At 55.3% G+C, this 25,849-nt stretch overlaps 9 protein-coding genes across 9 annotated transcripts; 4 read left to right on the top strand and 5 right to left on the bottom strand.

Annotated features, from left to right (window-relative positions):
* Positions 1-208: 208 nt before the first annotated feature.
* Positions 209-2,393, bottom strand: N656DRAFT_740393 (dihydrolipoyl dehydrogenase). Its single transcript, XM_064812797.1, has 5 exons — positions 2,230-2,393; positions 2,106-2,161; positions 1,969-2,048; positions 1,194-1,898; positions 209-1,125 (listed from the first exon to the last, which is right to left on the bottom strand). The coding sequence occupies exons 1-5, from the start codon at positions 2,286-2,288 to the stop codon at positions 508-510; spliced, it is 1,518 nt and encodes a 505-aa protein (XP_064665752.1). The 5' UTR covers positions 2,289-2,393; the 3' UTR covers positions 209-507.
* A 401-nt stretch (positions 2,394-2,794) lies between these two features.
* Positions 2,795-6,047, bottom strand: N656DRAFT_761987 (uncharacterized protein). The gene is made up of 2 exons (XM_064813256.1): positions 5,685-6,047; positions 2,795-5,630 (listed from the first exon to the last, which is right to left on the bottom strand). The coding sequence occupies exons 1-2, from the start codon at positions 5,752-5,754 to the stop codon at positions 3,007-3,009; spliced, it is 2,694 nt and encodes an 897-aa protein (XP_064665751.1). The 5' UTR covers positions 5,755-6,047; the 3' UTR covers positions 2,795-3,006.
* A 33-nt stretch (positions 6,048-6,080) lies between these two features.
* On the bottom strand, positions 6,081-6,480 carry N656DRAFT_444355 (uncharacterized protein). Its single transcript, XM_064809671.1, has one exon. The coding sequence runs from the start codon at positions 6,395-6,397 to the stop codon at positions 6,185-6,187; it is 213 nt and encodes a 70-aa protein (XP_064665750.1). The 5' UTR covers positions 6,398-6,480; the 3' UTR covers positions 6,081-6,184.
* N656DRAFT_792705 (signal recognition particle, SRP9/SRP14 subunit) lies at positions 6,407-7,016 on the top strand (the record flags this gene model as incomplete). The annotated part of the gene is made up of 3 exons (XM_064817103.1): positions 6,407-6,430; positions 6,494-6,572; positions 6,649-7,016. 3 exons carry the CDS (start codon positions 6,407-6,409, stop codon positions 7,014-7,016), a joined length of 471 nt encoding a protein of 156 aa, XP_064665749.1.
* Positions 7,017-7,648: 632 nt separating this feature from the next.
* N656DRAFT_444196 (uncharacterized protein) lies at positions 7,649-8,466 on the top strand. The gene has a single exon (XM_064809670.1). The coding sequence runs from the start codon at positions 7,815-7,817 to the stop codon at positions 8,340-8,342; it is 528 nt and encodes a 175-aa protein (XP_064665748.1). The 5' UTR covers positions 7,649-7,814; the 3' UTR covers positions 8,343-8,466.
* A 1,810-nt stretch (positions 8,467-10,276) lies between these two features.
* Positions 10,277-12,510, bottom strand: N656DRAFT_817336 (RNA-binding domain-containing protein; the record flags this gene model as incomplete). The annotated part of the gene is made up of 7 exons (XM_064818399.1): positions 11,824-12,510; positions 11,698-11,764; positions 11,448-11,532; positions 11,225-11,386; positions 11,104-11,155; positions 10,630-11,048; positions 10,277-10,561 (listed from the first exon to the last, which is right to left on the bottom strand). Exons 1-7 carry the CDS (start codon positions 12,023-12,025, stop codon positions 10,277-10,279), a joined length of 1,272 nt encoding a protein of 423 aa, XP_064665747.1. The 5' UTR covers positions 12,026-12,510.
* A 4,892-nt stretch (positions 12,511-17,402) lies between these two features.
* Positions 17,403-19,348, top strand: N656DRAFT_784457 (ubiquinone biosynthesis protein COQ9). Its single transcript, XM_064816175.1, has 2 exons — positions 17,403-18,593; positions 18,650-19,348. The coding sequence occupies exons 1-2, from the start codon at positions 17,868-17,870 to the stop codon at positions 18,980-18,982; spliced, it is 1,059 nt and encodes a 352-aa protein (XP_064665746.1). The 5' UTR covers positions 17,403-17,867; the 3' UTR covers positions 18,983-19,348.
* N656DRAFT_784456 (P-loop containing nucleoside triphosphate hydrolase protein) lies at positions 19,039-23,327 on the bottom strand. Its single transcript, XM_064816174.1, has 4 exons — positions 22,996-23,327; positions 19,677-22,934; positions 19,512-19,612; positions 19,039-19,452 (listed from the first exon to the last, which is right to left on the bottom strand). Exons 1-4 carry the CDS (start codon positions 23,137-23,139, stop codon positions 19,413-19,415), a joined length of 3,543 nt encoding a protein of 1,180 aa, XP_064665745.1. The 5' UTR covers positions 23,140-23,327; the 3' UTR covers positions 19,039-19,412.
* A 163-nt stretch (positions 23,328-23,490) lies between these two features.
* Positions 23,491-25,793, top strand: N656DRAFT_740382 (SGT1-domain-containing protein). The gene is made up of 2 exons (XM_064812796.1): positions 23,491-24,026; positions 24,085-25,793. The coding sequence occupies exons 1-2, from the start codon at positions 23,783-23,785 to the stop codon at positions 25,737-25,739; spliced, it is 1,899 nt and encodes a 632-aa protein (XP_064665744.1). The 5' UTR covers positions 23,491-23,782; the 3' UTR covers positions 25,740-25,793.
* Positions 25,794-25,849: the final 56 nt, after the last annotated feature.

Below are 25,849 nucleotides of genomic sequence, written 5' to 3'. Positions count from 1 at the left end.
TGATGATTGTACAGAAAGGGTTAGGGTTTGACACTACCTTCAACTTACAAACTTACATGGGCTTGGCAATGAGACTCTCCCGAGTCCTGTCTATCCACGTGTTGTTGAAGGAGTTGACAATTGGTAGGGAATAGGGGGCCTTTGTTTGTTACGATACGTTACCTTAGGTATTTCACCCTTCACCTGATCAATGCAATAACTACTGTACCATGAATTCAAATCTATAACTATCTGGCTGCGAGATGCCATACCGTAGCCTCATGTGAAACCCATCCATGCTCTATGTGTAAACCGTAGTTATTCCTCGGCAACAAACGGCAGCCAAGACGGCGCTGCTTCCGTCGCTCGCCTGCAATGAAAACAGAATTATGTAGTGCTTGAAGCTGCCTTGCCGGCTGGCCGAGTCCATTTACCAATACTGCAATGCCTTACGAAAGGGAAAACAAAACTACAGTTACAGGAGTACACATGAAAGCCCACGCCCAGATTCTTGCGCCCTCTCACACGTTAAAAGTGGATCGGCTTGGAATGCGTCGCCATGGCCGCCTCCTTGAAGGCCTCGGCCAGCGTCGGGTGCGCGTGGCAGGTGCGCGCAATGTCCTCGCTCGAGGCGCCGTACTCTAGCGCCAGCGTGCCCTCGGCAATCATCTCGCCGGCGTTGGGGCCGATGATGTGGATGCCCAGCAGCCGGTCCGTCTCCGGGTCCGCGAGCATCTTGACCATGCCGTCCGTGTCCAGGTTGGTCTTGGCGCGCGAGTTCGCGCTGAACGGGAACGTGCCAACGCGGTACTTGATGCCCGCCTTCTTCAGGTCCTGCTCCGACTGCCCCACCCACGCAACCTCGGGGAACGTGTACATGACGGCGGGGATGCACCCGTAGTTGACGTGCCCGTAGCCCTTCTTGATGTACTCCACCACCGCCACGGCCTCCTCCTCGGCCTTGTGCGCCAGCATGGGGCCGAAAGTGACGTCGCCGACGCACCGGATATGGGGAATCTTGGTGCGGTATTCCGAGTCGATGATGACGCGGCCGCGCTCGTCGAGCTCGAGCCCGATCTTCTCAAGGCCGAGACCGCCCGTGTACGGGCGACGGCCAATCGCAACGAGGACAACGTCCGCCTCGAGCTGTGCCATGGTCAGCTTCTGCCCCAAGATATTCTATAACTTGGGACATAATGAGAAAAAGAACCCACCGTCTCGGGCTTGCCGCCCTTGGAAGAGTCGATCTGGACCTTGACCTCGTCACCTGTCTTCTCGCCGCTGACGACCTTGGTGCTCGTCTTGAAGTTGATGCCCTGCTTCTTCAAGATCTTCTGGATGTTCTTGGCAATCTCGGTATCCATGCCAGGCCCACCAATCACGTCCAGATACTCAACCACGGTGACATCGGCTCCGAGCCGCGACCACACCGACGCCATCTCGAGACCAATGATGCCGCCACCAATGACAATCATCTTCTTGGGCACCTCTTCAAGAGCGATGGCGCCCGTGCTGCTGATGACCCTCTTCTCGTCAATCTCGAGGCCCGGGAAGGGAGTGACCTCGCTGCCGGTCGCGATGAGGATGTTCTTGCCCACGACGCTGGTTTCGCCACCGTCATTGAGCTGCACCTTGATCGTGTGCTCGTCCTGGAACGAGCCCGTGCCCTTGATGTACTCGACGCCGTTCTTCTTGAACAGGAACTCGACGCCCTTGGTCAGGCCCGAGACCGACTGCTCTTTCGCTTTCATCAGCTGCTTCAGGTTGAGCTTGACGTCCCCGACCTCGATGCCTCGGTGTTTTGTGTCGTGCAGGATCTGGTGGTAGAGATGCGAGTTGTTGAGGAGCGATTTTGACGGGATGCAGCCGACGTTGAGGCAGGTTCCGCCGAGTGCGCCGCGCTTCTCGATACATGTGACCTGTTTGTCCAAGACTGTTTAGCTCCTTGTTGCTATCTGGCAGATTTTGCGTTCCCCCGTCCTGTCTTACCTTCATGCCCTCCTGGCCAGCCTTGATGGCGGCGACGTAGCCGGCGACACCGCCGCCGATGATGACGAGGTCTCTCTCCTCTGCACACAGCAAGTCAGCCGTAAGAGCCAATCCAAACCTCCTTCGCCACTACTAACCAGCCTCTGTCGCATACGTCCTCCTCCATCTGGATGCAGGGACAATTGAGGGTAGCCTTGATGCAGGGACCCAAAGTCAGCCACCAGAGTCATTTTCTGCGCATGGAGCTGGAACGGTCCTTACCCTGACGGCCTAAACGCAGACTTGACCGCTGCCCGGCCTATTAATCTCTGTGACAGCATCTTGGCTGCTGGAACGGTCTCGAAATTGGCGGCGCAAAAGAAAGGCAAGAGAGTAACTGCCCAGAGAATGTCCGGCGCAAGATACGCTGCGTCGAGAATTCGTGGCGGATGTGTCGCTGAAAGTTTGTTGGGGATTGCTTGAGGCGCTGTTGTCACGGAAAAAAAGCGTCTCCAATCAATTCGTCCAAGCTTAAGCCGGGGATTGGTCAGGGGGTGCTTTGCACTGTTTGCACTTTGCAGTGGCTTGGCCGCGAGACCGCTATAAATTTTCCCAGTTTCCGGTGTCAACCCGTCAGCCTCCGGCCCTGTCCGGGACCTGGCCGTCATCGGAACCCACAATGCCGCCAAATGCCGCACTCTTCCGTCGTGTAGGTCACCACATGGCCACTGCCGTTCCTTTGCCCCTGTAGTCCCAGGGAACGTTCGAGCAGCCGCTGCTGAATCTCCGAACTGAAGGATGCGACTGCTTACGTGATTATGCTCATAGTTGACTTTTGGAGAGCAGCATCCAAATGGCATCAATACCTGGGTATCTCTATAGATAAAATGGTAAAGTCAGGTAGTTACATGCTCTACCTAGGCAGTTGAAAATGTCCTCTTTCCGTGACATCATTTTCGCCTCGGTGTAAACGCCCTTTGCCTGAGCACCTAGCTCACTTAGGTATGCTCCTCGACGCGCCAAATGTCTTCGCTCTTCGCCTTTCGCCCTTCGACCTCATCATACTAGCTCCTCAGCCTTGGCCAATGCGCTCTCAACCGCTGCCTCGGCCAGCTTGCATCCGTCCCGGACAAGCCTCGTGTTCTTTTTCCCGCCAGCCAGGTCAGTCTTGCGGACAACCTTCTTAAGAAAGTACTTCAGACCCCTGGCCAAGTCAGGGGCCGAGTCGACCGCCGAAAACACCTTTGTGATGGCCTCGTCCGGTCTCTCGCCGCCTTGGCATTCCAGTAGGGTAGTGACGAGCATGATCTCGACGAAATCCCGTGTCCTTTTCTGCAGATACAGGAGGTTCAGACGTTTGAGCACGACAAGCCCCAAGCTTCCGCCCGCGACGAGTGCCCCAAACATTTTCGCCGTGTTGACCAGGCGTCTCATCGCCACCGCCTCGTCTTCCTCCTCGTCCACCTCCTCGTCCTCGTCGCCGAAACCGGACTCGCCCATCCGCCCGAATAGCTTCCAGAGGCTCGACTGGAACGCCCATCTGACTTCGCGCTGCTCCGAGCAGAGCCTCCTGGCTATCAGCGTATAGTAGGGATTATAATGCTGCTCTGCACCGACACACCGGATCACGACGTTCGCTATCTCCCGTTGGCGTTCCTTGTTGAGCCGGAGTTTGAGGATCCGGAAGTAGGCGTCCTGGTAGTCCATGGCTGACATGATGGAAATGAAGATGGATCGCCGGACCTCGGTGTTCATGCCCTGCTCCCTAGCCAGCTCACCTAGGTCCGGGCCATCCTCTACATCATCCAAGACAATGCTCTCGTCATCACTGTCGTGTTTGTCGGAACCTGCTGCGTTTTTTGCAGCCTTCTCATCGGACGGCCTTCCTGCCCAGCTCGCACCCACTAGCCACCACTTACCCTTCTTATCCGCATCTTGAATATCCTTTAGACCCATTCGCATGGGCTCCGTTGCCTTGAGCTTTCTTGACTTGAGCTGGCCAAGGAGCTTCTTCATCCGAGTGGTGTGCTCCGAGATGACCGCCGAAGCGCCCGCGCCGGCCTTCATCTTGTTGTTTTTCAAATCGGTGATCGTGTCGATCATGAATCTCGTCCTGACCGTGAGGTTCTTTTCGCCTGCTTTGGCAACGGCCGGGGGAATCAATGAAACAATGTCCTTTAGCGCCATAGGATCGTCTTGCCGGAGAGCAGGGCCGCACATTCGCACGATACGAAGCAGTAGCTCGGCATTGAGTTCCGAAAGGCTCTCCAGCAGCATGCGGATGTAATCAAAAACCAGATTGGGCCCGATGAGCTGGAAATTGTAGAGCTCTGAGACGAATGTGATGAGGTTTGATGTTTGCTTCGGTACATCTGGCCGCTCCAAAGCAGCAGTCCTGGCTTCTTCGTAGTAATTCTGGAACCGCTCCACCACTTCCTGGATGAGCTGACCTCCAAAGTCGGTTCCGAGCACTTTGTAAGCAGCCGTGGCAAAGCCGGCCGTCAAAATGAGGAGTGTGTCTGGCAGGCTCGTTGGGTCGCAGACCTGGATCAGCAGCAAATCGACCAGCGAAGAGGTAACATGTTGCCGAGGATACTCTCGGTACAGCTTCTCAATGTCCCCAATGATGCTCAGCATGTTGGATTCGGTTATCCTGTTCACCAGACCCTGTGTCTGTCTGCGAATGCGGGTCGCTAGTTCAGTGTCGGACCCGGACTCCTTGCGTAATGATGGAGGCACGTATTTCGTAGTCCGCCCTGTCGAGGGGGCAACGTATGGGTTCTCGCGTATTCGCTTCTCCGGAATATTGGCGACAGCGTCTTCTTCTTCCGAATCTGATTCTTCGAATCCTTCCTGACTCCCTTGCGAGCCGTCATTGCCGGTTCCATCGCTCTCGGATCCCCCGTCCTCTGTACCCTCATCATCCATGCCATGCATATCTTCGTCTGAGTCGTCAAAGCCTTCGAAATCTTCACCACTTTCGTCATGATCTCGATCATGTTTTGCTTGTGCGGCTAGAGCAGCTTCGGCCTTTCTCCGCTTTTGAGCGAGCCAATCGTCCGCTTCTGCCTTGCGCTTCCTCTTCTCTTGTTTCTCCTCATCGAGGCCTCCGTCAAGACCGTCTAGAAGGTCACCGAGCCCATCCTCTTTGAATGACTGCGGTAACTTTTTCCGATTCCTCAGACCGAGTTTCCGTTCTAGTTCAGCGATTTCTGCATCATCTTGCGCAAGCTTGTCCTTGACCGTTTTCGACACGTTTCTCTTAGGAGGTGCGTCCATTACGTCGTCGTCGTCGTCGTCGTCGTCATCGTCTTCTCCGCTGTCTCCATCCTCATTGTCCTCAGAATACTCATTAAGCACCCCGTCTGAGAGCGCATCTTCGTCATCTTGGCCGATCTCGTCGTCAAAATCATCCGACTCGACGTCTTCCTCCTCGGGTTCGTCCCTTTTCCGCTTCAGTGGAGGCTTGGATTGTACTGTTGCCGATGGTTTGCTACCGCTAGGGACTGTCGGCTCAGTGTTTGGGTTATTGGTGTTGCGGTTTGAACCGTCGCGCCCGGTGTGATGGCTTCGGACAGCCGTAGCACGATTGGCTCTGGACTGCTTCCTCTCGGCTTTACGGCGCTCTTTCCGGGATGCCACCTCCCCTCTGCCATGTCCGCGTCTTTGCCCCGACTTCGAATCTGTACCGGGTAAGCAAGAGTTTGCATTCGTACTAGCTACCTGTCGTCGCTCACCTGACGCGCCGAGCTCTTTCAACAGCTGGGGCGGAAGGGTTGGCTTCTTCAGTGTCCCTCGTGGTGGCATTCTGCCGTGCTAGGGGTAGGCTCTGGTAAGGCTCTGGTAAGAGGAAGGGGCAAGCACGGCTCCCCAGGCCGAGTGCTTTTTGTTAGATTGCCGCGAGGGAGCACCTTTTTCAATGTTCTGCTGGCCGGGGTCCCGCGAACTGAGCAACGATTATCGATGTGTGCTTTGAAGAAGTTATAAAACACCCAGATCCAGCTCTGGAGGCCGTTTGAAGCGTAAAAGTAGTGCCGCTCTTCGCATTGCTCTTCTTTCCAGGAGTTGTCGCGATCTCGATCTGGACTTTTTGTTCTTATCGATAGCGATTGGTGGGGCTTGAAGTCCAGAACGCCAAGAGATGTCCAAGATCCACCAAGTGCACCAACCCCTGGCAATTAAGATATCACCAGGAAGCAACCACAGCAAGCAAGGAAAGTCGAATCAAAAGCGGACCTCAGCAGAGTAGCATGGGAATATCCATCGATTTGGAGAAGTTGAAATTCCATATTCGATTTCTGCTCGGAAAAAGGTGTCTTGATTCAAATTTTGTGAACTGGTCCCAAATTATTGAGATTTGGTCAGTCGACGACAAGCGGGGACCACGTCCTGCCTCACAAAACGACACCCAACTCAAAGCTCTCCCCATCTGCTCCCAAGACATCAACATCTCACCAAGATGGGCCACTTAACACATGATGAGGTAAGCCTTTCCCTTGATCACGATCCCTCGCAAGCCATCTAACTTCCTTGATTCAAACTCCAGTTCTTTTCCAAACTCACCGACCTCTTCACAACAACCAAGACCAAGGCCCACGGAGCAGTCTACCTGACCCAAAAACGACGTTCGTCAATCTCCATTCCCTCTCCCTGCCCCTTTCCCCTAATTTGTCTACGTGAACTAACATACCGACCATAAAGTAACCTACCCCCAACAACCAACCTCCACCACCAGCCCATCATCATCATCATCATCATCATCAACGGCACCCCCATCATCATCAGCAGCATCACTATCGATTAACACCTTCCCAGACCTCCACCCACCCGAGCCGCTACCGCTGCTCATCCGCGCGACCAACGGCAAGTCCAAGCCGCGGCGCGCGTCCAAGGTGAAACTGTCGACGGTGGTGCAGCCGGCCGAGCTCGACGCCTTTTACGCGCGCTACGCCGAGGCCTGCAAGGCAGGCATGTCGGCGCTCAAGCCCCGCGACCGGACCAAGCGCAAGGCCAAGGCCCGCAAGAGGAAGGGCGGCGGCGGCACTGCTAGTGCTGCTGCACAGGCTTAGGGCTAGGAGTGAGGCGAAATGACCGGGATGGCGCTGCATCTTTGAAAAAGGCTCTTGGCCCCCGGGCTAAGTAAGGTTGAATGAGTGGAGGTTTGCTTGCTTTTCCGGTTGATGTCGGGGTTAACCAGGCTGGTGGTGGAGGAATGAATGCCGGTGGACCCTGGCGGGCCGTCTTTGAGATTCTGATGGCTGAGGGTTTGGCAGATCGATCGGTTAGTGCCCTGCGCGAGTTTGGGGAAAGAAAGTATCTTTTGGTTGTTAAAGGCCTAGTGTTCTAGGCGGCTATATGGGCAGCTTTTACCCCGGGCTCGGGATGTCGGGGAACTTGCCTTGTCTATATCAAGGCACGGGGTGAGGACCGTCAATTCTGTCGGGAGCACCGGGAGGTTGTATGCAGCCTGGCAGTCATGTCCGTTTGCAGCGCGAGCACGGCAGGAGGGATATCCTTGCCCTAGGGGACCCAAGAAAGAGAATGAGATCACGAGATTTCTATGATTGCCGTTGTTCCTGGAGGCACTCGAACATCTCTTGGCCTGCCATTCGCCAGGACTGCTGCTACTCACGTTGTCCACAGCCCATGCCGACTCTTGAAAGCAAGCGAAATCAGGCCTAGTTCTACCTGTTTATTACCCTTCGCCGTACTGAGTGCGAGTGGCGGAGGTACGCACGCCTTGATCTTCTCTGCGTCCTCAATACAGTGTCGAGAACCAGCTCCTTGTATCAGTGGCCTGCCATGGCCGGATCTATCGTTGCAAGCCGCCGTATTCATCAGACTCCAGAACGGACGCCTCATGCCTCATGTCGATGGACCATAAGCCAGAGAGACCAGTCCCCATTCGTTCACCCCCGCCGAGTGTGGTGACAAACACAGCATGCCGGCCCAGCCCGGCTTCAATAACATCGTCTTGCTCAAAGAGAATTGAATATACCAGTATTTATCAGCGCCCTATTACTTATAGCAACGGACCATACCTGTGCTCCTTACGCTGGCTGGCTGTCTTCGCTCCGTTGCCAGTCCAGGTAGGAACCCCCCACTTACTGTACCAGGTCTTGGAATCACCGCCCAGATCCATATGGTTCGAGTACCTTGGGAGACTGGGTGCTCTGTTAGTGCAGCCAAAATTTCTCATGTTAAATTCATCCTCTCGACTACCACTCTTAACAGAACCTGCTGATGGTAGAGGTATCGAACAAGTTCCCAACCTTACCCGGCAGGGAGTGTTGCAAGTTGACAACACATTATCGACAATGCCTTCCTTGGTCAACAAGGCAGCTTCATACTTTCTCCAGCAGCCGGCCAGTCAGCAGAAGATGGATACCATCTAAGGGTACAGAACATCTGCGACCAATTGTCAATGGCGCATCTCCCGGAGGCCCCTGAGGTAGGGATCACAGTCTCCTCGGCCAGACCGAAACACAACGGCAAGACCGAAACATCACGGCCGAGACCACTTTACAGCAGAACTCTGTCTTTGTCTCACCCACACAGTTGGAGAGGTTAAGACAGCCCAATCGCACCGTCAACTGATTTCCATACACTCAAACCTTCCTTCCCGCCCCATCCGCTCTCTTCCTAAGAACCTGTTCCTTGCCTGGGGACCAGACCCAAATGAGACCTGGAATAGCAACTGCTGCACTGACAGGTAGGTATTGTACAATACCCAGGGTGGAGAGGGCAACAGCAGCAACACACGATGTATGTACAGTACATTATGCCAACATGGAAGGTGGTACAGCCGTCCCTACGAGCTTCCCTGACACCGGAACAAAACCTCAGCTTACTGATCTTCCCTCGCCCATCGCCGGCAGAAACAGGCACAGACACTGCAACAGAAACAGAAACACAAACAACCTGGAATAGCCCTTCAGCCAGTAGATCCCTTACACTAGGTAAGGTAAGGTAGGTTATCTTGTCAAAGGACACAACAATACAAGCAACACTTGACATCAATCAATCACCTTGTTGAATTCTATCTACGTGGTCTATCTGCCTTGCCGCTGCTCGCAGCGCAGCCTCAAACGAAGTATGCCAGCTCCTGTAGGCCAAGGTATCTAAGATGATCGATGATTACACTAGACAATTAGATACTACATTAGACCACCTAGCTGAACGTCCGACTGACTGCGGTAAGCAGCAACAGCAGCATTTCCGCCAGCGGGCCAAATTACCATGGAACCCACACACACACGCCCTGCCAGCAAGACGGGCAGCCGTAGTCAGTCAGTCAGTTAGTCAACCAGGCTGATAGATGCTCATTGATCTTAGAGCTCGCGGCGAAGCCAACCCAACGGCCCCGGGCCACTGCTCAGACCAACTTAATCATTGGGGATAACAGCGGAGAAAAGGGACGGGGGCGCCGGCCGGCAGCACCCTGTTCAACCAACTCCAAGAGCCCAAAGGCGACCAGGAAGCGGGGGAAAATAAGAAGGGGGATCCGGGCCTTAAGTGGAAGAAGGGTATGGCGAGTACCTTATCCGCGCGCAAAACACAAACCGCCGCCGTCCAAGGAACGCACGTCGACACCGATACGCCAGTGCCGATCAAGCCCGGGCCTAGAGCCGGCAGGTATGCACACACCGTGCGCACTTCCCGGCCGGCAAAGGATGCGGCCGACAACCCCTACACTTCGCTTCGCCGCGTGCAACTTCACTCACCAGACTCTTGAAGCTCTTGCCAACCGCGCTTGGCCAGCCCGCTCTCACACAACAGTACCACTTTTACCTTTACCAAGCAGACACGCCTACCACTGCCCGACGCCAATCCGTCGAACACCGCCAGCCATCAACGGGAGAATCAGATGCTTATTCGACAATACATTCTAGGGTCAGAGCCGTCCGATTTTCCATTTTCAACCGTGCCAGAGGGATCGGAGAGTCCCAAAGAGAGAAAGACATCGCGCTAGAAAATTTTCCGTTCGTGAGTTTGCCGGGTGCCGAGGAATAGAGGAGCAAGCCTTGTGGCGTCTTGCTCTCTTCCTCCGACCTAGAAACGAAACTATCCTCCTAGAAAAGAGCACCAATATCACGACTGGCGTGGTTTTAGTGTCGCAGTCTCAGACATATCGAGTGACTGCCCACACGTCTGTCTTTGCGCCGAAGAGGAAAGAGGGCAATAGGAAGGAAATCATGACTGTGGCAGAGTGACGGATAATAGAGGAAAAGTCGGCCAGGAAAAGGAGATCGCCAAACCATCAGCTGTTAGGGAATCAGAGCCATGCACTGAAGTCAACCTGCTGGTTTAACAGGCCATTCGAGGAGCTTCACATGATCTGGTCCTGGGTGAGGCCGGCGTGTGGGTCGGTATCCATGCTGTCACCGCCGCCAGGAGTGATGTACTTGACGTAACTCAGGGCGAGAGGGCGACCGCCGTATTGGTAGCCCTGGAACTTCGCAATCGCCGTTTCGGCGGTGTCTGCGTTGTCGAATCGGACGACGCCGCTGCCACGCGACCGGCCACTGGGCTCGTACTGAATCTCGGCCTGCTCAACCTTGCCGATAGTCGAGAACAACTCAACAAGGTCATCGTTGCTGGTTGACCAGGGAAGCTGCCAAACAGTCAGACAACGAAAAACTTCGACGGCCCTCCAGGTTGAAAGCATGTGAGAGAGCTTACATTGCGAACATAGATTGTTTCGCACTTCTCGACGCCAGCAGTGGCGTGGTCGGTAAAAGGGTTCGGGGGGACGGAGGCACCAGCATCGAAGCCGCCGCCGCCGCCACCGCCGCCATACCCACCGCGGCCTCCGTAGCCGAATCCACCGCGGCCGCCAAAGCCTCCTCGGCCGTATCCTCCTCCGAAACCGCCGCGTCCGCCTCCGAAACCGCCGCGGCCGTACCCACCAACGCCCATGCCGGGGCCTGCGAAACGATCCTCACGGACCTCGAGGGTGCGGCCTTGCCAGTCATAGCCGTTGAACTGTTGGATGGCATTGCGAGCATCATCGGGAGTTTCGAAAACCACAACGCCGGAGCCCTTAGGTCTGCCGTCGGGGCCAAGGTGGACATCAGCGCGAATCACAGCGCCTGTGCGGGCTGCAGATATTATCGTCAGTGCTTCGTTACACTAGGCGCAGCACATTTCGCTTACCGGCCTGTCGGAAGAGGTCCTTCAGGTCTTGCCAGCCGACGGTGTAAGGCAACTACGTTGAACGGTCAATACAGCATTCCAAACCATGCTTGAAAGGGGAGCAAGGAAGGAAGCGACCAACGTTAGAAACGTAGATTTGACGACCGCCACCCCCAGGAGGGCCAGCCATGCCGGCATTGAAGCCGCCGCCGCCAGGCCCATAACCGCCCATACCGGCGCTCGCAAATCCGCCGCCGCGACCGGCTCCGCCCGGTGGGCCGAACCGAGGCTCGGCCTCACGGTCCTTTCTTGATGTTAGTTACCCTGTCTAATTGTCAGTTCTTGCATAGACTTGCCTCTCGGACGTAGACCAGTCTGCCCATGAGATTCTGATTGCTGAGCGTCGCAACGGCAGCCTGGGCCTGCTCCCTCGTGGCATACTCCACAATTCTGAATGGAAGATATTAGCAACATGCAGGCAGATTGCGAATCGTATCGTGGAATAGACTTACCCGCATCCCTAAAATCACCACGGACAACGTCCCGACCCGTCAATCCAACAATCCATCAAATAACCGAGAGAAGAGGAACCACAAAAGAACCAGCCAAAATCACTTATAGGCGCCCACCTTCGACATTCCATTAGGAAGAAGTAGCACGTCGGCGTAGAGAACCTCTCCAGCTAAATCAGCGGCGTCAGCCATGACCTTTTCCGTAGCAACCAATCACACAAATACTCACCCTGACGCATAAAGTCCTTAAGATGGTGCCATTTCACGTCGTAGGACAGGTTGCCGACATAGACCCGGCGGTCCTGCTGCGACGTCTCACGAATGTTGTTCATGACTTGCTCTCGATGTGCCGCACGATCCTCGTACGACCGGTGGGGAGCTCCGCTGTATCCTGAACCTGGTCCTCCAGTAGCTGTGCCCTGTCCAGTCATGGGAGACCGACTCCTTCTTCGATTGCGACTCCGCGATCGATCGCGGGGCGAATATGAACGGCGTGTGTTTGGGCTCCGGGAACGTCCCCGTCTAGGAGAACGCGACCTCTCACGTTGCTATGGAACGTTAGTGTGTGACCAGGTCGAAGAGTGGGCAAGGAAAACGAAATCGAGGCGAAGAAGGTCAATCGGCGGGCCTAGCAGAAGCGAGCTGTCCCGATGGTATGCGTCGGCGTCAAAATACCACTGAGCGTTGGCGGCCTGGGATGATCTATCCTCCGATCCACGTCGACCTTGGAGTGGTGTGTGTGTGGATACCGACCGGGCCCAGCGAGCTGCAAGTCGGGTGCGGCCCGTAGCTATTGAGCACGGCCCACATGGACAGAAGCGCAGGGCGCCGCAACAAAGACAAGATCGATGAGGGCGCGGGGAAGGTCGAGATCAATTTACGCCTCGGAGAAAATATCAAAAAGATCTGAAAGCAAATGGTACTCACTTTAACAGGGCGATAAGTGTCTCCCGAGTCAGCTGCAGGAAGAAAATCGTGGTTAGAGCCAATCGAGAAACAAGAAAAAAGAGAGTCGAAAAAGAAACCCGCGAGAGGAAAGTAGGTTGGTAGGTAGAGAGGAGGAATGAGGAGGAAAGTGATGTGAAGAAGGTGGCAATTTGAGGGAGTGTAGCACTTAAGGGTGTTGCGGCGGGGGTAGTAGTGAGTGATTCCGAGTGTGGATCAAGGATAGGAAATGCAATGCGGCAGGAGTGTAAGGGAAAAGAGGGAGGGGTCTCTTTGGTCCAACTTAAGGTGCATGTATGTAGGTCGTATGTAGGAGGGGGGACCAGGCAGTGCAGGGCAAGACGACGCAAGGCACTGCAGCGTAGCGCAGCTCCGTGAGTGGAAGAACCGCGTGCGAGGCTTGACGAACAAGCAGCCGCCGGCGGCGCCGACTGGGCTTGTGGAATCGACAAGAACGCCAAATGGGCAGGCCTTGAGGGTTACAAGAGAGCGGTAACACGTCACTGACGAATTTGAAAAAACCTGCCCACGATAACGGCTGAGGTGTCCCGAGATTGGCTGGCGTGTTGGTGGTGTCTCTGGTGTGGAAAAGATGGGATGCGAGGCTCGCGAAGGCGATCGGACGAGGCAGAAGGGGAGAATGAGATAAGGGTCGAGGACACTTACCCATGACAGATTATAGGAATCGAAAAATTTTCTGCCAACTTAGCCGCTTGATGGGAGGGAAAATCTCGGCGATATGACGATTGGGTGCTTTGCTGATGTTAGGCGTGTGTCTGAAATCTGCAGCAGCGCCGGTTTGGGGATATCGCCGGCTGGCTGGTTGGCTGGTTGGCGGGTTGGCTGGCTGACTGCTGGCTTCTTGGGGGGACCGCAGCAGGTGAGGGCCAAGGTAGGTACTGTATGTACAGACGCGCGACTTTGCGCGACGTGAGCACCGGAGTCGGTTGAGAAAGGACCCTGAGAGCTGGGATACCGGTGAGCCTCAGCCAAGTTGGGCAGACGTGCGTCCGCCCAAAAAGTCGGAAGTCGAGGGCGCACTGCACAACCGAGACAAACAGAACCCGGAACTGCTGCTGGGTGCAGCAAAAATCGACCCGAGGCACAGCTGGAATTGAAAGGCAATGAGTGTCAGCGCAAAAATATCCGCGTTAATACGTTTGACCGCCAAATGAGAAGCTCGGGTTAGTACCGTGCAGCTTGGAACTCGAGAGTCTAGGGCTCGACTGATGAGAAACGCGTATGGACAGCAAGGTACAAACTACTAGCCCGACCGCGGTAAGACTGAGAATTGACTGTGGGGCCAGTGACCACACAAATCGTGTTGCGGGATGGACGGCTTGTGGACGGTTGAGGTGAATGAGAGTCGTGCCAGGGCGGGCGGGCTGCAGGCAGGTAGGCTGAAGGGGGAGCTGGCCTTTTCGTCGGCAAAACCTTTTTCGTTGGCTAGTGCGACGAGCAAGTGGAAGGAACTGCGCTAGCCAGTTGGGGCAAGGGCCACCTGCCGTCAGGCTTGCAAGGGAGCGGAAACGGAGGCTTGGAACGGAAATTCGCTGATGGTGAATCTGACAGGCAGGGATACGGACATGGCAATTGCAACAGCCAACTGAAAATATCAGACGACACGATAGGCAATTTCAAAGCAGTTGACTACTACGGAGTACGCATACACAATTACAGATCGCCTATGCAGTGTTCCGCCGTTAGTTACCAGGTACCTTCGTTCTGGCGGTCTGGCACTAGCCGGAGCCCATATGGCAGGCACCTGAAAGACATCCATTGGCCAATGGGTATTTCTGGGAGTGGCTCATCTCGAAGACAGATCGTGAGTCTACCAAATCAAGGGAACAGGGTGACCAGGCTGGCAAAAGTTGCGCGATCGTCATGTGGTCAAACCTTTCTGGCTTTCTGGCCTAGGAGAGCTGGATCGCGAAGGACTTTGATATTGTCTGCTTCTTAATACAGGACATTGTTGAAGATGTCCTTGGAGTAGAGAGGTGAGGCACTAACTTATTAGTTATGTGTCGCATATAGTACGGGATATCTCAGATTCTTCTACTCTACCTTACATTCCGAGACTCAAGCACTCATCTTTTCAAACCGGAGCAGTATCGGCCCCGAAAGTGCAGGCCAGGGACCGGGCCATCCGGGCAGCTCTTGCCAAGCGGCAGCCTTGTCACCCTTGACGGCCGCCAGCCTTGCAAAACGGTGAGCATCCACTTGAGTCGGCCGCGATTCCTTCGGCTCGCGTTATCCAGGTCGCGCTGATCAGCCCCCATTTTGGGCATGTGGGGCTTTCCCGCCCTCGGGCGCCGCACGCGACGCTCGAGCCAGCTGTTACTTTCAAACTGAACCTCGAATTACACCAAATTCACCCGGTCGCAGAAACAGTGTAACTTCCTATAAACTCATTCAAATCTAAGTGCACAACCATAGCCTTAAAAGCTCCTATTCTTCCAACAAGAGCATGCAACGCAGTATTTTTACGTGCTTAATTGCGCATTCAAGCTGCGCAGGTGTTGCGCTGCGAGCTTGCACTTGGAGATTCAAGGGTTTGCACTAACAGTGGGCCTTGTGGCATGTGGCTTGTGCACCCTGGAAGTGCAATTAAATCTGGGTGGAGACGAGACCTGGATAACGCACAGCATTCCTTCGAGGTGGGGTAAACGACCCCACCAGAAAGCCCCACCAGACCGCGGCCTGGAAATCACGATCCAGAGCAACCTCCAGAGTCCAAATTCTTTATCACAATTCATTCGTGACGGAATCTCCATCTTTAACTGACCTGCTACCTCGTGTAGATGAGGTAACCTGGTAGTAAGCCTGCCCCGTCCAGGTATTCCACTGCCTAGGCCGGCAAAGACTACTCCGTAGCTTTGTCTGTAGCCCGGGATTCGCACCCAGGAGGCGTAAGGGATATGCATGGCGGTTCCAATTTGTTCCTGTAGTCGTCCAAATCTAGGATTATTGACCCAAAGAAGCTTGTGGCTGCAGAATTGGAAAGGGCGTCGCATATCAGCTTTGCAGCATGCCTGTAATCTGACATGCCTCTATCGACACAACCAACAGGTACGGATAGACCTGGCTTTTTCCGCGTCAGCCAGGCGGTCAAGTGCAGTGTCGCTGGCTTCTTGGTGCGTTACATGCTCAATTACCTCGGCATCGGCACAGTGAAAGGCGTATTGGTATCTACTTCGATCCTCATGCATTTGATGAACCGTCCTCATGAGGTTAGATCCAGCGCCGCCACTCCTGGGTTGTGATAGCTTTCGACCCGCAAAATACCGTAGTAAGGGACCGGCATGATTGCGCAAGGCTGGCTACCTACTCATCGTCTTGAGACGAATCAGGTCCCCGGACTGCAGAGAGAGGTGAGACCCACGGCAGCGTTCTGCATGATCCTGCAGCTTCCCCTGTTTGCACTCCGCCTTTATTCTCAAGTCGGAGGGTAGCACTCGCAGGCTCCCAACACTGCCAGCAGTCCTCGTCTGCGCAGACTTTGGACAGAGGTGTTCTGAACTATACCCCCGCCATCAGACGAGGGGCTATTCCTCCCATGATAGCAGGGCAAACCATGTCGCCGCTAAGTTAGATCCGGGAACGCGGCAGTGGTTGGTATTGGCCTGCCCTACGCGCCCCTGGTGCGTACATACCATCCAGACCCCATGGTACGGTGCCACGACATATGGAGAGGGGCACAGCGAGGGAGAGCAGCCAATCCCCTCGCTCTCATCCTCGCTCAGCCAGCCAGCCATGTCCGCCGATGAGAGAATTTTTATGCCTCGTACAGGAACATAGTATTTTGCTCTTGCTGCACTTGCCCTAAGTACGTCGGGGTTGCTGGCCATTCAGGAGGGCTCACTGGCCCCATATCCCGTGCTCAAGGGGTTATTGAGCAACCCTCTTCGACCCAGGCAACAAGGGGCTCACAAAGCCCGTTTGGAGAAATCTCGATATCCGTATTGACTTTCAACCAACCAAAGATAAATTGGAGACCGGTCAATGCAGGATGGACTCGGCTATAAGGCGGCGCATGCGGAGGACCCACGAAGAGAAGCAGGGCGCAGCGATACTGGTTGGTTGATGAATCCGAAGGCCTTGGGCAGGCGAGCGGGTCTGGACCGCTCTTGACCGCGCCCATCTCGGCAGCCGAAATCGACGGTTGGAGCGGCCCGGGGATTCAATCCGAGCGGAGAGGGCACCGATGAGGAAGACACACTTAAGAAGTGGGTATGACAAGAAGTATGCCGGCAGTAACATGAATATATGACATGAATATACCCCGGCAGAGGTATATAATGGGTGTCTGGTGAAGTGGGCTGTGCCGGGAAGGATGCGAGGCAGGATTTGCGGATCACGGCACGCCATTAACGTATTGTGAGGAAGCGTGAGCCGCCCGGTGCCGGGGAAGAAGAGCGTGATGCAACCGTTGGCGGGATTGGGCCGGTGTTGCGGGCCCTAGCTAAGTTGCAGTTGGCGTGCATCTCGCAGGTCATCCGGAGAATCCGGCGACCAGCGGTATGTACCCCGATCGGCACTGGCTGTCGAGGCCGGCATTGTGAGATCTTGAGTCGTTCCTCAGCAGGCTTTGATCTGAAGTGGCCGTATGTATGTAGGAGATTCTGTCAGTTTTACTGTATGTACGTGAATACATACACATGCTTCGCAAAATCCCACATTGGGACAACCTGGGAGGCCTCGACAATCCGGACCCGGCCTCATCACGTCGAGCGGCCAGCAAGCGCCGATATCACATCTGGATCTGCTGTCTCCTTGCATTAGCTTCCATTCTGCAAACTTGGCTGCATTAATGTGGCCTGCATGTTACCCTTGCCTGAGAAGAATCGCCATTGACAACCCAGTGTAGAGTTGTAGAAACCAAAGAACATAGGAGGCTTTTTGGGGACAATCGCACATTGCATTGCGTGTAGACAGTTGAGTAATGTATTGTACACGAACGGACCGAGCGACGTCGTTTATTATTACGGCCCGATATCAATTGACCATCTCGATGAGCAATTGTCGGTTTGTGGGGTTATTCGGGCTCGTCTGGGAGGCATCTTAGGTGGTGGAGCTGTGGTGGGGCTTTGTTATGCAAGGGCCTTTTCACTAACGACGCCAATGGATTTCTCCGTCCACTATTCGAAAACGGACTACGGATACACCCGACCTGATCATCGCACGTGTTAAGCTGCTTGAGAACATCGCAGCCTCACAACGACTGGTTCGCTGCAGAACGGAAATATCCACGGAGTAATTGCACCACATCCCTAAACAGCTCAATTCCTCCTAGCCTTGGCGGAGCGGCAGCAAAACGACAAAAGCGACATGCCGTGCCCAGGCACCTTGTCGGTGCTCTCTGCCGGGTCGGCAGCAACATCAACCGCAACAGCCACCGCCACATCCCGACTCGTCCTCCTCCTCCCCCTCCGCCGGCCCGGTGCCGTGTTTTCCGCCTCCCGATCCACGATCGCCTTTCCCTCTCGGGAAACCTCTCCCTTTGTCAACCGGGACAAGCCCACCGCCATCGCCCGATCCATAACCACGTCCACCTCCACCACCACCCGCTTCCCCCGCCGACACCTCCCACATACACATCAGCACCACCACGTGGTAAGAAGGCAATACCACTCCCACGACCACCCCCCTCCACCGGGGCCCTTCACCCCAGCCGAATCAGCCCTGCTAGGCGCCGCCTACACACACGTAGCCGCGCAAGGGTTTTCACGCGAGGCGCTCGCCCTGGGCGCGCGCGATGCCGGGCTGCTCGACATCAGCCCTTCTTTGCTGCTGGGGGGTTCCGACGGCGGCGTGTTTGCGCTGATCTGGTGGCACCTGTACACCCAACGGAACGCGCTGGCGGCCAAGGCTGCTGCTCTCTTTGCTAGTGAGATTGACGGGAGTCCGGGAGGGAGTAAAGATGCGACGGCAGCAACACCAAGTTTGGGAGGGATAGGAGGAGGTATAAGGACGGTTTCGGAGCGGGTTGAGATGCTCGCCTGGGCACGGCTGCAAGGGAACGACGAAGCCGGTGTGGTTGGGCGGTTGCAGGAGGTACGTTCACGATTTATATACGGGAGAGGACAAAGCAAGAACTAAACGGTTACCAGGCCCTCGCGGTAATGGCCCAGCCGTCATACGTCCCGGCTTCGCTCAAGGAGCTCGCGCTTCTGGCCGACGAGATCCTGTACCTGGCCGGCGACGTGTCGGTCGATCCCTCGTGGTACACCAAGCGCGCCAGCCTGTCGGCCATCTATGCGGCTGCTGAGCTGTTCATGACCACCGACCAGTCCCCCGGGTTCCGCGAGACACGCGCCTTCTTGCGCCGGCGACTGAACGAAGCAGCCGAGGTGGGCAGCGCGGTCCGCTCCGCGGGGGAGTGGCTTGGCTTCACGGCCAGCGCCGCCGTCAACGTGCTGCGAAGCAAGGGCGTGCGGATATGAATGGATCAGGTGGTTGGGCAACTTTCTGCTCACACATGTGTAATATCGTACTGTACAATGCACGCGAACCTTGTATTATACTTGAAGAGAAGCTTAGGACAAGCAAGCGAGGAACCTTGCTGCATACATACAGATATGCTATAACAACGAAGAGGGACCGAGCGAGATGCCACAACCTTTCCGCTAGAACCCAGCTTGCGCCGCACCAACACATGGGATCTAGATGCTGCCCGATCTGAACCTGAAGAATTCCTCCATTCCCATACCCACCTGGGACATGCGCCTTCCACCCATCACTCCCGAGACGCCGAGACGCCGAGTGGCAGCCAACCTTGTGGCTTTCAGTAGAAGCAATCATCAAGAGCCAAACATATAGATCAACACGGAGCGAATCGAATCCAGCTGGAACAAGGGCGGGTAAACAGAGGGATCAATAATCAGTCAGGGTCCGCTGACGAGGATCCGTGAGCCTAGGTAAAAGGCGTCAGTCAGAAGTCATCACAACCAATCCGAAGAGGGCTCGACAAACCTGATAACCTTGACATCCTTGTCAAGCGCGTTCCGGCCCTCGATGGCATTGGGAGTAATAAAGATGTACTGGCGATTCACCGAGCGCCGCGCAGCCGTGATCTAGAACCATATCAAGTCAACGACCAGACTTCTTCCCTGAATCACCCGTAGACGCAAAACTCACCAGCATATTCGTGCTAATCGCCCGGTTCACATTGTCCATAAAGACATCGAACTCATCCAGACAACGGAGTGGCGAGCCCATGGCCTCCCAGATGGCCAGGAGCAGGCAGATGGACGCAAACGACTTCTCGCCGCCAGAGAGCGTCTTGGTGCTGCGGCCCACCGCTCTCTTCTCCGTCTTGTCCGGCTCGACCTGCAGGTCCAAAGCCTTGCGCTCGTGGTCGAGGAGCAGCTTGCCGCGGAAACCACGCTCGCTGAGAAGGTAGATGAAGTTGGCACGGGATTGCGACGAGATGTATCGTTGAAACTTGCGCCACTTGTCTAGGCGGAGGCTGAGCGTCTCCCTGAGACGGTCATTCACCTTTTTGCTGGACTCGAGGTCCGCGACGACCGTATCGTAGGTCTTTTTGGCTTGTTCGAAGAACGCCATCACCTCGTTTTCAGACATGCCTCGCTTACTCTCCAGCTGTTTCAGTCGGTTGCGGAGGGTGTTATACTGCTTGCCGATGCTCTCATATGTCTCATTTTCCGGAATGTAAACACGCTCCGGGCTTATCTTCTGGGCACCCTTCGTCATCTCCTCAACAACCTCCCGTCGCCTCTTGCGCTTGTCTTCCTTAGCCTTCTTCTCCACGGCAAGCTCGGCCTCTGTCGCGATGATTTCATTCTTCTCGATGAGGCGTACGCGACGTACGCCCTCGGCCTTCTGGAGCTTTTTCTCGGCTTTCGTCAAACGCTCCTCATAGTCCCTGGCCTCCGCTTTCGCTTCCTTGTGCTTTATGCGCGCCTCCTCCATTTCTGCGGCCTTTGCTTCTGTCTGACTATGCAATATGCCGAACTGGATCCCGACGTGGCGTTCCGACTCTTTGAGTTCTCTCAGATCCTCTTTCAAGGCTTGTAATTTGCTGTCAGACCCATCAAACTCGTCCAGTTTCTCTTGAATCTGGTCGACAGCAAGTTCTGCTTTCCTACGGTCCGCCTCCAGTCTTTTAATGTGAACTTCCTGGCTAGACTTCTCCGCCAGGCAACGCTGGTACTGTTGTTGGAGGCGCCTTCTTTCAGCCTCAAGCGCCCGGCGCTCGGCCTGTGTCTGCGACAGCGTTTCCTGCAAGAAGGCAAGCTGTGACTGCGAGTCCGTCTTCATCCGAGGTCTCTGATGCGGATTCGGCCGGACCGGAGAAGACGAGATGTTGTTATTGTTGTTGTTGACTAAGCGCAGAGCCTCGCCACGTTTGCCTTCGTTCCACGTCAAACAAGCCTTGACGTTCCGCGGCGGGGCGCCGTCGAACATGATCTGTTGAGCCCGGTGTCGCTCAGGAACTAGGATTACTTGCTCAATCGCCTGGTGGATGATGAGTTGGTCCCTCACCATCGTGTTATCAAACTTGAGCACTCGAAGAATGGTATCATATTCCGGGTCAGGCTCTTTGCCATCCAGGTTGAGAGAATGCCGGTTGCATATAAGGATGGTGCAGTTCCTGATATTGACTCGGTCCATCAGAGCCCGCAATGTCTTTTCGTCCCGCCTGTTTGTGACGAGAAAGGCGTTCAGAATGCTGCCGAGTGTGTTCTCCAAGACCGGACCCCACTCGGGCTTGAGCAACTGAATGTGACTCCCCATGGGCCCAATCGGCTTGTGCTCGAAGTTTTGTTCATTGCTCTCGATCATCTTCAGGAGACTAGGAATCCCTGCCTCGTATCCCTCGTAGAGTGAGGTACGAGCTTCGGTAATGGTCCCGATTCTCTCCTCAAGGCGTTTTATCTCCAATGTCTTCGGCTGGATAGCTTCGGCAATTTTTTCCAGATTAGCCTTGGTCTCTTCCTCGTTTTTTATGAGCGTTGGCTTTCGATCTTTAGTCTCTTGGAGCTCCTGTTCGATAGCCTCCACAGCTGCTTGCGCTCCATCCCGCTCTCGCAACAAGCGGGTAGTCTCCTCGCCGTTGTCCGCCTCCAGACGTTGCTCCTCTTCGGCAATTTTTTTCTCGGTGGCCTTGACGTTCGCCGTTTTGATCCTCAGGGTTTCGCGTGCATCGCGCTCCTCAGAGCGAAGGCGGTGCAACTCGGCTTTCAGCTTGTAATAGTTGTCGCTGGCATCCTCCACCCGCCGTTGGATCTCGTTACCCTCTTCTCCGACGCGACGCCGCTCTTCCTGGGCTTTCTCAACCATCTTATCGGCAACCTCAAGGGCCTTGTTCTTTTCATCCATTTCCTTCTGAGCTTGGGCGACCCTCATTTCGACTTCGGCCACGGCCTTCTCCTTGTCCTTGAGCTCTTGTTCCGCCTCGACGACTTGCGCCCAGGCCAACTGAAAGCGCAACGTGCGGAGTTTAAGTCGGGCTTGCCTGTCGCCCTCCAGGTCCTCTCTCATCCGCTTCGCTTTCTCAAGGACCTCCTTGGCGTGCTTGACGCGTTCCTCCTGCTCTGGGATTTTGGCCACCATCTGCTCTAGGCTCTCCGAAATCAGCCTGTAGTCGTTATCTAGTTGCTGAAGCTGGACGCCCTCAATGAAGAATTTGTACTTTTGGGTTTTGGTGGACGCGTTCAGGAATTGGCGGGCGTTGTCTTGGGAAAGTACGTTCAAGGGATTGTCGACCTGCAGTGCGTAGTACTCGACGATATCGTCGACCTCCTGCTTTTTAATTGACACAATCTGACCTAGAGCAGACTTGACCTTAAAGCCGCTGACGCCGGATTTGGAGAAATGGCGCTCCACGATGATGGATTCGCCGTAAATGTCAGGCTTGTAGGCGTCCTGGCCGCGATTCTTAAGTTTGACGGCGAGTATGGAACGTTCGCATCCTTCTTTGACAAAGCTCTTCAGACTGCCGCCGCGGTTGGTCGAACTGGCCTTGCCGCCGAGGCACAGGGTGATTGCGGTTAGGATAGCGCTCTTGCCGCTACCATTCTCCCCAACGATGAAGTTGAGCAGTGGACCGAGCTCGCAGTGGAGACGCTGATGGCACATGAAGTTAATGCACGTAACACTCTCAATGATGCCGTTATCCGCAATGGCATTGTCCCCAAGGAGGGTAGGCCGGAAGCGAAGCCGCTGCGTTGCACGCTGGTCATCCACGGCTTCGTGTCGGAGATGTTCGAAATTGCCGTCTCGCATTAGTTCATACTGAGACTTTTGTGGAGTTGGCGGCAGTGCAGGCTCGCCAGAGTCGCATTCGGCTGTATCTGTATCGGATGACGCAGGTGAAGACCCGCGTTTAGACGGGCGGTCATCGTTGATATCGGAAAGTCGCACCCGTTTCCGCTGTTTGCCATGTCAGCATGGAGCATTGGGGGCAGATGTTTCATCGAAGCCTGGCACTTACTGGATCTGTTTGTGATTTTGGTTTTGATTGCTGGACTTCGACATCGCTGTCGTCGTCGTCGTCGTCGTCATCGTGGACAGTTGGCCGTCGCACTCGCTTTCGCGAGGTCTCGGCCTCGGCGTGACTGATGGTTCGCGAGGGCATTTCTGAGCCCGGACACTGTGGTCCTCCAATATTTGACGTCGAAGGATGAGCGAGGACAGCAGTACCTCGAAATGAGTGTCAACACAGAAAGCTCTCAAATTTGCGAGATCAAACAAAGCTGTCGGCTGCCATCAAAGACGCGTTTCCACGGCAAGGACCAGCGCGTAGCGCGTCTAGGCCTCAAGCACTTAGTCCTAGTTTGAGTGGAGCCCAAGCCCCACTTTCTGAACTGCGCTGTAATATGTAAGGTACTGTACGGTACAATACACGATTACGTGACACCAGCTCTGGGCAGTGGGCAGTGGGCACGCACGGCAAGACCTGGCTGAAGTTAGTGATCAAAAGCGGAAACCCACAGTGACGGACCTCACTACATGCAGTAACAGCCTGCTTCCAGTAGGTACTCTCGGTACTTCACCTATTGAGACTCTGGGCGGAAGGCCTTCTGCCAACAGCAACTATAAAGTGAGAGAGACGTAAATTCAGTCAGATTGACTTTGCCAGCACAAGACAAGGGGGTTGACAAGGTCATTTCGCCGGGCAGTCGCAACCTTCCACCTGATGTCATTGCCTGTGTGTATCACTCCGTTCGGTGAAGGAGTTGTTGATAGTGTTTGAACCTTACCAAAATAAGAAGGGCTATATGGCGACTGAAGGGGACACTGCAGGGGAACTGCGACCCGGGGACGAGGGCTTTGAAGGGTTCCGGATGAGCCTTCCCGAAGACTGCGTCGAGTACATGCTCTTCATCATCCGAGAACAAGCCGACAGTCAAGTTCCAAGCCTGGAGGCCGTCCGTAGGGCAGCTGACCAAAAGTTGGACCAGCTGGCAAAGGACTACATCTGGCAGCGCGAGCCGTTCAAGCTGGAAACGAGAATCTTGAAGGGTGTGTCTTGATCCGCCAGCAGCCAGGTGGTGCCCACGAAAGCTAACACATTGCACAGGCCTAGGTCTGCCCTATCTTTACGGCATAACACACTACGGGGACAACATCGAGGATGAGTGGCTCATCGTCTACCTGCTCCGCGAGTTGAGCAGGTCCTTCCCTAGTCTATGGGTCCGCGTCTCGGACAGCGATGGCGAATTCCTCCTCATCGAAGCCGCAAAGGTCGCTCCCAAGTGGCTGAGTCCTGAAAACGACGGTAACCGGGTATGGATCCACGACGGCAAACTACGCATCATCCCCCTGAACGACCCCGATAACGGGACGGCTGGTGAGACCCCGACCTCCAAGCCGCTCTCACTACGGCAAGCCATTGAGACGATCAAGTCGTGTCCCAACTCACTCATCCACTCAACCTTCATTGAAGCCGAGGCATTCTACCGACTCGAGAAGTACCCTGGCCAAATTGCCAACTCCTTCCATCGCTCCCTTGTCACCCTGCCCCGGAAACTGGCCTACATCCTCCACGCCCGCCCTCAGTCCATCGCCCCGGCCACCGAAGCCTTTTATCTCCGTGACCCGCGCTCTCTCAAACCCCTGCTCTCCCCCTCGGCGGCAGCCCTAACCTTTCCCCCAGTAGACCTCGTCACCGTCAGCGTGCGCTTCACCAAGGTCCTCTACGCGCAGCTCAAATCCCAACACTTTCCTCCGCCACCAGCCTGGCGCAGCCTTTTGCGCTCGGCCGAGGTGGAGGCAGCAGCAGCAGCAGCGAGGCCGGGCTCGGAGGCAGCGCGAAAACTCGCCCGCTTGGAGATGGGCATGAAACTTACGGCCGGGTTCGAGATTCTTGCCCGGACGGCGCACGAGAGCTCCAGCAGGGTGGTGCGCGAGGTGGCGTTGCTGCTGGACGATCTCGCCGAGGATGGCGGAGACGCGGTGCTGCCTGGGGACGAGGATATCGCGCGGTGGGAGGGCGTTGATCGGGAGGATGACGATTCCTGGATGGATATTGACTATCGCGATTTCGAGAAGGAGCTGGAGGGGGGTGCTGGAGGTGGTGGCGGCGAGGGCGCAGGCTTTGGGAGTGCCAATGCACAGGCTGATCTGAAAAAGATTGTTTCGAGGTTCGAGGCGTTCTTGAATGATGAGCAGGCTGGTATTGAGGGGGCCGAGATTGATGAGATGGATCGGGATGATGATGAAGACGGAGAGGACGTTTGGGAAGGCGAAAGTGATGAAGATGAGGATGAGGACAAGGAAGTCAGCTTTGACGAGGAGCAGTTTGCTAGAATGATGCGGGAGATGATGGGGCTTCCATCTGAGGACGCCGGCAAAGGGGGAGAAACGGCGGTTGGCCATGCGTCTGATGACACAGAGGATAGAGGTGAGGAGGAGGAAATCCGAGAGCTCATGGAGCAGATGGAATCTGAGCTCAGGGAGCATGGTGCACTGGAGCTTGACCCGCAGGCCAAGCCTTCATCTTCAATAAAGGAAAAGGGGGGGGGGCCCTCGGCATTAGGGAGCGTTGAGTCGAAGGAGAAAGGTGACGAGCAGAGCGACGATGAGGAAGTGGATATTGACTATAACCTTGCTAAAAACCTGCTCGAGAGTTTCAAGAGCCAAGCGGGCATGGCTGGTCCGGCGGGCAACCTGCTGGGTCTGATGGGCATGAGCCTGCCAAGGGATGAGTCCGATACGGACGAGGACCCTCAATAGCTGGTAATAGTGAATAAAACATGCCATGCATAGCCTAGCTCTGTCTTGTCAGAGCCTGCCTCTGCTGTACATGTCACAACCCTCTAGCATTCATTCTTGAAACTAATGTG

The sequence above is a fragment of the Canariomyces notabilis genome (genome assembly GCF_033297395.1).
Source record: "Canariomyces notabilis strain CBS 508.74 unplaced genomic scaffold N656scaffold_34, whole genome shotgun sequence".
In the NCBI taxonomy this organism is placed as follows: Eukaryota; Fungi; Ascomycota; class Sordariomycetes; order Sordariales; family Chaetomiaceae; genus Canariomyces; species Canariomyces notabilis.
The sequence above is the reverse complement of the archived record's forward strand: the minus strand, read 5'-3'. Positions and strand labels throughout refer to the sequence as shown.

Bases quoted from the DNA above. Each gene is read 5' to 3' on its own strand.
- N656DRAFT_740393 (XM_064812797.1), bottom strand. From the start codon at position 2,288: ATGCTGTCACAGAGATTAATAGGCCGGGCAGCGGTCAAGTCTGCGTTT. The intron at 2,162-2,229 runs GTAAGGACCGTT...CCCTGCATCAAG, and splicing joins TCTGCGTTTAGGCCGTCAGG to GCTACCCTCAATTGTCCCTG. The intron at 1,899-1,968 runs GTAAGACAGGAC...TTGGACAAACAG, and splicing joins CTGGCCAGGAGGGCATGAAG to GTCACATGTATCGAGAAGCG.
- N656DRAFT_761987 (XM_064813256.1), bottom strand. From the start codon at position 5,754: ATGCCACCACGAGGGACACTGAAGAAGCCAACCCTTCCGCCCCAGCTG. The intron at 5,631-5,684 runs GTGAGCGACGAC...TACCCGGTACAG, and splicing joins GAAAGAGCTCGGCGCGTCAG to ATTCGAAGTCGGGGCAAAGA.
- N656DRAFT_444355 (XM_064809671.1), bottom strand. From the start codon at position 6,397: ATGTTGATGTCTTGGGAGCAGATGGGGAGAGCTTTGAGTTGGGTGTCG.
- N656DRAFT_444196 (XM_064809670.1), top strand. From the start codon at position 7,815: ATGTCGATGGACCATAAGCCAGAGAGACCAGTCCCCATTCGTTCACCC.
- N656DRAFT_784457 (XM_064816175.1), top strand. From the start codon at position 17,868: ATGCCGTGCCCAGGCACCTTGTCGGTGCTCTCTGCCGGGTCGGCAGCA. The intron at 18,594-18,649 runs GTACGTTCACGA...AACGGTTACCAG, and splicing joins TGGTTGGGCGGTTGCAGGAG to GCCCTCGCGGTAATGGCCCA.
- N656DRAFT_784456 (XM_064816174.1), bottom strand. From the start codon at position 23,139: ATGCCCTCGCGAACCATCAGTCACGCCGAGGCCGAGACCTCGCGAAAG. The intron at 19,613-19,676 runs GTGAGTTTTGCG...ATATGGTTCTAG, and splicing joins CGATTAGCACGAATATGCTG to ATCACGGCTGCGCGGCGCTC. The intron at 19,453-19,511 runs GTTTGTCGAGCC...CCTTTTACCTAG, and splicing joins AAGGATGTCAAGGTTATCAG to GCTCACGGATCCTCGTCAGC.
- N656DRAFT_740382 (XM_064812796.1), top strand. From the start codon at position 23,783: ATGGCGACTGAAGGGGACACTGCAGGGGAACTGCGACCCGGGGACGAG. The intron at 24,027-24,084 runs GTGTGTCTTGAT...CACATTGCACAG, and splicing joins GGAAACGAGAATCTTGAAGG to GCCTAGGTCTGCCCTATCTT.